At 45.5% G+C, this 8,394-nt stretch overlaps 1 protein-coding gene across 1 annotated transcript in view; it reads left to right on the forward strand.

Moving 5' to 3' along the window:
- LRRC47 (leucine rich repeat containing 47) overlaps positions 1-8,394 on the forward strand; it is a 14,469-nt gene that overhangs the window by 906 nt on the left and 5,169 nt on the right. Inside the window, exons 3-5 of the mRNA XM_019511537.1 lie at positions 850-1,316; positions 4,065-4,181; positions 6,628-6,743. Coding sequence (XP_019367082.1) covers positions 850-1,316; positions 4,065-4,181; positions 6,628-6,743 — 700 coding nt within the window. The remainder of the gene's footprint in view (positions 1-849; positions 1,317-4,064; positions 4,182-6,627; positions 6,744-8,394) is intronic.

Raw genomic sequence — 8,394 nt, forward strand, 5'->3', positions numbered from 1 at the left:
GCTCTGAGCGCACAGAAATCAGGCCGTGGGCATCAGGGCTTCCCTGTGCTGCAAGTCGTAGGGGACCCACGGTTACAAGAGCTCCAGAGCTGGCTCCTCTTTCTTAATGGGCCGAATGGTTTTTGTGTCGCTGGCTCCTCTGGGAGCTGCAGCTTTAAAAGAAGCAACCGGTGCCACCTGAGTCGGGAGCATTGTCAGCTCTGCCTGGGGTGGGAGCTGCTGCTCTTTTGTGGCAGAAATATTTTTTGCAATAGGGGGGAAAGAGGGGGAGGGAAGAGGTTACATGTTGGTAAAGTGGAGCGCCTGGACTGCTTTGGTGGCTGTGACCAAAGTAACTAATTTCTCTCTTTTTGGAATGAAATAACTGATTTAAATGCAGGCAGTTTTATTTTGTTTCTTAGAATCCAATTCACCTCAATGCTTAGACCGGCGGTTCTCAACCCAGGTGCCGTAGCACCTTGGGGTACCTTGAGATCCTTTCGAGGGTGCCACAGGCTGCTACACAGTGTTAGCACTTGTTAGGTGTGGAAACATGATTCACAGGATAAAGCCCAAACATATCTAACTGTTTTTAATGCTACAAATTCCTGTTTGACCTGTTCTGGTCTCTTTGAATTCTTTGCAACAGAGGCATTGCTCTAACATTTTTTTGGTAGTCAAAAAATGAATGAAAAGTAAGAGCTGGCATTTTCCAAGAGGTTTCCTTGAGTCTAGAAACATTAAGAACTGCTGACTTAGACCATCCCATTCATGCGGCCTCTAATTAGTTGCATTACTAACTTGTCCCAGGGCTGGGATATGCCCAACCCTTTAAAAATGGTAAAGCTAATTTTGTAAACTTTTTTTTCCCTCAGACCCTGGATGTCTCCAATAACCAGTTAACTGAAATCCCTGTTGAGCTTGTTGACTGTCTTAAGTTAAAGGAGATCAACTTCAAAGGGAACAAACTGAAAGACAAGCGACTCGAGAAAATGGTTAATGGCTGCCAGACAAAATCGATCCTGGAGTATTTGCGGGTTGGAGGCCGAGGAGGTGGCAAAGGAAAGGGGAAGCAAGACAATGTGGATAAAGAGGAAGGCCGGAAAAAAAAGAGAGAGAGACGTCAGAAGAAGGATGGTGGTGATGGGGAACAGGATGAACTGGAAGAAGTGAATAAACTGTTGATCAAGGTTCTACATATTTCTGAAAATCCAGCTCCATTGGTAATTAAAGTGAGTCCAAATGTCAAAGAAGTTCGGCCATTCATCGTGTGCTGTGTGGTGAAGGGCATGAACTTGAAGCCAGGAAATGCCTTGAAGAGATTTCTTTCTGCACAGGTAATTCTTGAGAGGTTATTTTAGAACTTTGAGTGAATGCGTTTCATAGATTTCAGGGTCGGAAGGGACCTATTAGATCATCAAGTCCGACCCCCTGCCCTGGGCAGGAAAGAGTGCTGGGGTCAGATGACTCCAGCCAGGTGTTTGTCCAATCTCCTCTTAAATACTTCCAAGGAAGGGGACAGCACCACTCCCTTGGAAGCATATTCCATATTTTGGCGACCCTCACAGAATTTTTTTTTCCTGATGTCCAATATAAATTCGCTCCCCTTCTGTTTGTGGCCATTGTTTCTAGTTACCCTGATGGGCGCCCTGGTAAACATCGTGTCCCCTATTTCCCGCTGTCCCCTCTCGATGAGTTTGTAGACAGCCACAAGATCACCTTTCAGCCTTCTCTTGTGGAGACTGAAGAGATTCAGCACCCTCAATCAGTCCTCATAGGGTTTTTCCTGTAGGCCTTTAACCAGACGGGTGGCCCTCCTCTGAACCCTTTCCAGATTATCTACTTCCCTCCCGAACTGCAGCGCCCAAAACTGGACACAGTACTCCAGCTGCAGCCTGACCAATGCCTCATAGAGGGGAAGTATCACCTCCCTAGACCTGTTTGTGATGCACCTACTTATGCAAGAAAGAGTGCAGTTAGCTTTACTTTTTACTTCATCACATTGATGACTCATGTTCATCTTGGAGTCAACTACAACTCCAAGATCCCTTTCCACAGTTGTGCTACATAGTGGTGCCTCCCAAGTTATAGGAGTGTTGATGATTCTTCCTCCCCAGATGCAATACATGGCACTTATCTTTGTTAAACTGCATCCTGTTCTGTTCCACCCAATTCCCCAGCTTCTCCAAATCCTCCTGGATTTGCTCCCTGCCCTCTAGTTTGTTTAACTCACCCCATAGTTTGGTGTGTCTACCAACTTGGACAGGGTGCTTTCTAGTCCCTCATCCAAGTCACTAATGAAGATAGTGAACAGTACCGGTCCCAGGACAGAGTCTTGGGGGACTCTGCTGCCCACATTTCTCCAGGTGGAAACTGACCCGTCCACCACCACTCTCTGGGTGTGTCCCATAAGCCAATTTTCCACCCACCGGACTGTGTAATAATCTACATTGCAACTGTTTAGTTTATGTATAAGAAGTGGGTGTGACATGGTGTCAAAGTCCTTTTTAAAATCTAAGTAATTAACATCTGTGATCATTTGAGATAAGACTGAAATCAACAGGAACAGTCCGGTTTTGGTTATGGACCTCATTGCAGACAGCATAAGGTGACTATAATCACAGCAAACATAAACTTAGTGTGCTCTTCTCTCTGATTTCTCCCCAGTTTGTGGTATCATGAAACTTATACCGGATCACTTGAAACTTTCTGCATAAAAAATAATGGTAGTTCACTCAGTATAGGGGGAGGGTGTATACTTAATGTCTTTGTATACTTACCTGGTTAAAAGGTCATTGTGGCTTTGTATGTTCCTTATTTATGAGAAATGAGTAAGTACAGGATCATGTTAAAATCAGAGATGTCTGAGACCTCTTGGATTACCTTTTTGCTCAGAACAAATGTAGTTCCTGTTTTTCCTTTTTGTTTCTAGGCTGTCAGTTTCCCACAGCTTATGAAATGGTTTTCCAGTATAATTTTCAACTAGAAAATTGTTGGCATTCAGCTGGTTAAAGCACACTAAACCTTTGCACTGTCTTCTCCAAGCTAGAAGGTGGTGTGCCTCCATTTTTAAAGAAATGGTATATTCATCATATTGTCCACTAGATGGCAGGTGCTAGCCTTAGTTAATTTGGGCTCTGCTGTTTATTTCTTAATGGGGAAATGGTGAGTTAGTAAAGATCACCAAAAGTGTCTGCTGTTTATTCACATGCTTTAATTTAGGTCTCACAGATTTAAATTTACTTCTACAAATGCATGGCATCATAAAGGATTAACATATGCATGTGGGGTAGAGTCGTGTTTCACGTCATGTGCCCAGGTGGCATTTACCCAACTATCGCTTTAGATAGTTAAGCAGTTTGTGATCCTATTCCATATGCAGCTTGGAAATGCAAGTGCTCACATGACTGCTGAACATGAGTAGTAATCTGTGCAGTGGCCTGGTAGGTGTGTGCCTCCAGCTCTGCCTAAGTTCCTAAATTGTACCCAGACAAAAACCCACAAGTAGTGGGTGTTGGAGGAGGAGGGAGGCTGCCCTGCAAGTGATTAGGGCGCTGGCTCAGAAAGCAGGGGTCCAAGGTTCTAGGCCCCTGTCGCCCAGAGGATGTTTGGACCTACCTATGTTCTTCTTCCCAGCACAGTGGCTACCACGGTACAAGTTAGGCATTATCCAGAGCAACTGCATCTTGCATTCAATAATCATTAGATATAATGGACAGCAGGTAATGAGGAAGTTTACATAATGTGCAATGCAGCTGTTGGATTTCTTGTCATCCCTATTTTTATGGAATCACTGTAAAAATGGAACTGCCCTTTCACTCTGCATTATAAATGGCTAGTGAATATTTCCATTGTCATAGGAACCATAGTGATTTTGCCAACGGTTAAAGACAGCAGTTGCTTCCAGCCCCATCCAAAACAAGGGAAAATAGAAGTTTACCAAATGGAATAGGATGCCATTGGTTTGAGGGGAACATGTTTTGACACTAAGGGACTATTAAGTTCAGTGGAGAGTTATCTGGAAGTTGGTACAATGTAAGACTTGGTGTCCTTCGTGTGTTTGATAACATTTAAAATTTTGCCAGACCAAACTCCATGAGGACATATGTGAAAAACGAACAGCAGCCACCATTGCTACACATGACCTGCAGCTGATCAAAGGGCCTCTGCTTTATGATGCTCAGCCACCTAATGACCTAAAGGTAGGATAAATAGCGACTTCTTTTCCCTTGGGAACTAGACAGTAATGGGAGGAAGTGGTTTTGAACGCTAGGAGAAATGAGAGAATTTAACTGGAACCAGGAAGAGAATTCAGAGAATGTGCTGACTTTCCACACCCAGACAGTTGCTACTTATCCCAGGCCCAGAAGAGTGGTGCTCACCATTGTGTGCATGGATCAGGTGACCTCATTTAAGGTGCATTTAGAATTTCACCCCTGCTCATAGGGTAACTTAAACTTCTTGTTGGTAAAGCAGTCCAAAACTTTCTTTTCCATAAAAAGTATTCTGATCTTGCTTGCTGTCTACCTCTGCCTAGGGTGACAGAGGTCTTGGTGTTTCCCTGTAAACAGTTGCACTGCTCGGCCTTTCACCTGTGTTGGCTGTTGCCATCTCAGTGTTCGCTGAAGAGCCATAAAATGTTAGGATGTAGCTGGAGTGTGGTGCAGTATACAAGGTGTTCATTCACTTGAATGTATGTAGAGAGATCAGCAGCAGACTACAAGGTAATCCAACCAATCCAGGCTCTGTTATAACAACCAGTCTTTCCTCTGTGTCTGTTTTCATGACTGCTTTCCAGTGATAAAATGACTTGCAACACAGTAATATGACACAGACATAAGCTAAGCTTACCATGTAACCTGCAAGCCAGGTTACAAAGCACTGCTTTAACTTTTAAATTGGGGAACTCTTTCTTTATGTGCAAATCTCCCTTGTTGGGGCATGTCATTTAATCTGTTAGATTCCTTGTTGTTCTAATTAAAGAATTAAGGAGCCTGAATATTGTAAAGATGGAAAACAGCTCTGAGCTATTTCTGTATCCCACCCTCCGGAGCTGTTTGTGTTGTTTGGCACTTCTCCATTCATGTTCTCAACTGAGCAGGGACCGTACCTCATGTTCAGGGCTGTAGGGACAGGAGTTCATACAGGAATCGACCAAGTGTGACTTCTGTAGGGATGCATTAATTGTTCTCATCACTCAACACATGACAGTAACAAGGAGATGGATTAAGGAAATTGTTTACACTAATCTTTGGGATGACTGATTGGTTTGTTTTTAAATTGGATACCAAGCCAGTCACTGCGCAGGAAGCCTTCATCCCTAGAGACCTGCAGTTGAATGTGAGCATAGTCATTCAGGTTAGATTCCCAGATTGAATGGAACCGGGGAAGTTGATAGTTTTTGAATAACAAGTAATGGGAAACTATTCAGTGCAAGCAGTCGCACCCTTTAAAAGCTCTAGCAGAATATCACCTATTTTGTTACATGGGCTAGAATTTTAAAAATTATGCTTCTTTTCCAGGATGTTATAATGTGCAGTCAGCAAATCTTCAGGTACAACTCTCTACAGAGAGTTTGAATGTAGAGCTAGACTCTTAATGGTCTTGAAATAAGTTCTTTTAAAAAAACAATTAAATAATAACATTACATCCTTTGAGTGCTATAGTATGTAGTGAAAATTGCAATGGAAGGATCTGGTTTGTCTTTTCTCTGGTTTTTAGTTCTGTCTTGCTAAATGTGGGCAAACCAGGATTCTGGCGAAACAGTCTAATGCTGGAAAAAGGGTCTGTCAATCAGTGCATTTTTTTAAAATAGATATTCTTGGTCTTTCAGCTCTTGGGAAAGACTGAACTTTGTACATCTCTCAGTATCATTAATAGTCAATGTTTGCACAGGGAGAGGGGTTAATTTGTCATGTCACCTCTACACTGAGAGACTGATGAAACATACAGTGCACTGACACCTTCCACATTTTCTAAGTGTAAACTGGGAACCCCGAAATGTGAGTTATAGGTTTAGTGAGACTTGGAACATCCAGAAACCTAACTCATGCGTCAGACCCAGGGATACAGCTGAGTTTAAGAAGGCTTTTTTCACTCTCTGATAGTGCCGGACTGAATTCCATCTCCAGCTAATGAGGAACTTTTTTCATACATCAGCTTTGGCAAAGGTACAAGAAGACTTCTACACTTGCCTCTTTCTTAAATAGTCTGAGGCAATGGAAAAGTTCTTAGGCAATACCATGGCTCAGAAAGAACAGTTTTGGCCACACACTTTATTCCTGACTGTGTCCCTTATTCATACAATTCCAAGATACACACAACATTAAAAAAACAAAGTACATACTATAATTAATATGAATGACCCTGTGGTGTGGCAACACAAACAAGAATCCTGGAAGGCAGTCTATAAACATGCTAGAGTAGTGGGAATGTTTTTTCAGGAGAATAAAATATGCTTGGATGTTTCACAAGATCCACTATTGTGTAGTTCCAAGGAATGTGTTGAAATTGGTTGGAAGAAATTTTTAATTAAACATTAAGCTATAATTTTCATTTTTTTTTCCCCTCTGCCTCTTATGAATTAGTTCAAATAGTCCTGACAAAGTAGACTTTTAGCCCATACTTAAGTGCTTTCTCTCCATGTAGATAATCCCATTGGGTCGGAAGGAGATCAAGGCAAAGGATCTTGTCCGACAGTTGCAGTTAGAAGCTGAAGAACAGAGAAAACAAAAGAAGCGTCAAAACATCTCTGGATTGCACAAGTCAGTGTACTGTTCCACCTCCCTCTTTTATTCCCCTCATGTATCAGGTGTATTTTGGCAAATTTAAAACTACAAAAAAGTAACATCATTGCAAAGAACGTCATATATCTGCTTTTAATTTATGAAATGCAGTATCTGATGGTAACAAGGATAAGATGCACCCCACATGAACACTTGAGAGCCTCAGTACAGGAGGAATAGTGACAATAAGGTATCGAACAGCAATACTGAGTGAAGTGTGGTAGCTGAGTGACGACTTTAACTTCACCTAAATCAAGAGTTACCATATTTACCTGAATCCAAGATGATGTTTTTTCCCCATTCAAGATGGGGAAAATAGCCCCTCATCTTGGATTTTGAGTGGGGGGAAGGGAGGAGCAATCGGGTGGCGTCTGTACTGCCAGCTCCAGCCCTGACCCAGGCTCAGAGTCAGAGCTGCAGCTGCTGTCTTACCTGATGCCATGTCTGCTGCCCTCTCCCTGCCCCCCCATTTGCCTCTCTGGTCCTGCTGTGGCCCTGGCACAGAGCACATGCTGGCTATAGCCTCAGTGCAGCCAGAAAGTAGCAGTGGCTCCAGACCCAGTTCTGGCTTTAATCCTGGCACTGGAGCTCTTGCCATTGCAATTGCTTCTGCCTGGCCGGGCAGAGAGCTGGAGCCAGCATGTGTTCTATACTGTGGGGGCCTGGGCTGGAGCTAGATCTGCCACTGGGGCTAAGTGGTGTGAGGGAGCGGGCACTGGGAAAGGGGGGCAGGTGCCAGGAGGCTGGGTGTGAGGAGGCAGTGTTACCGTACCTGCGGTGCTAAAGGATCACTAAAGCATAATCAACCCAGAATGAACTTGAAGTATACAACACACCAATCGGCTCAATCAGTTCCAGCCTGCAAGGGGCTGGGAGGAGGGCAGTCAGGCAGGGAGTGCTCTGTGCAAGTACACATGCACATGGCTGCCAGGCAGCCTGGAGACCAGCTCCCCACAAGTAAGTTGGCGGGGGGAGGTATATTGAGGCCCCCATAGTGAGGAAGGGAAGGAGTTGAGCAGAGCTGAGGCTGGGGCTGCTGCCTGGGAGGGGCATGAGGCCCGGGGGCGTGGAATGAGTGGGGTGGGGCCCAGGCGGTTCATTCCAGGGGGGTGAGGGTTGGCTGGCTCCCTGCCACTAAATGCACTCCCATGGAGGGGCATGGGGGACACATGCCCCCCAGGCTTGTGCATGGGATGAGGGTGGGTGCAGGCCATGTGCTGTAGACTCAGGTCCCGACCCTGGCCAGCAGGCAGGACCTGGGACAGATGGTCAGAGTGGGATGGGGAAGCTTGATGTTGCTGCTGCGAGCCCCACTGTGCCATGGCAAAGCACCCACTGCCCCCCGGCATCAGCAAGGGGCAGAACTCCGCATTGCCACCTCCGCTGCTGCTGGACAGGTAGAGGACCCTGTGCCATGGCAGCATGGGGCTCATGGTGACAGCATCGAGCTTCCCCACCCCACTCTGCCCTGCCATGCCAGGTCCTGCCTACTGGGGTGCAGAGGTCCCAGGGGGAGGGCAACAGGGTGGGGAGCCCAAGCTAGAAGCCGGCAGCCTGCACCTGCCCCTCCCCCCCCCCCCCCAGGGGCCTCTCCCCGGCGGGGCCCCCCCGGGGGGGGGGGGGGGGGGGG

Source organism: Gavialis gangeticus, unplaced genomic scaffold (assembly GCF_001723915.1).
Source record: "Gavialis gangeticus isolate Ggan-Ray unplaced genomic scaffold, GavGan_comp1, whole genome shotgun sequence".
NCBI lineage: Eukaryota > Metazoa > Chordata > Crocodylia > Gavialidae > Gavialis > Gavialis gangeticus.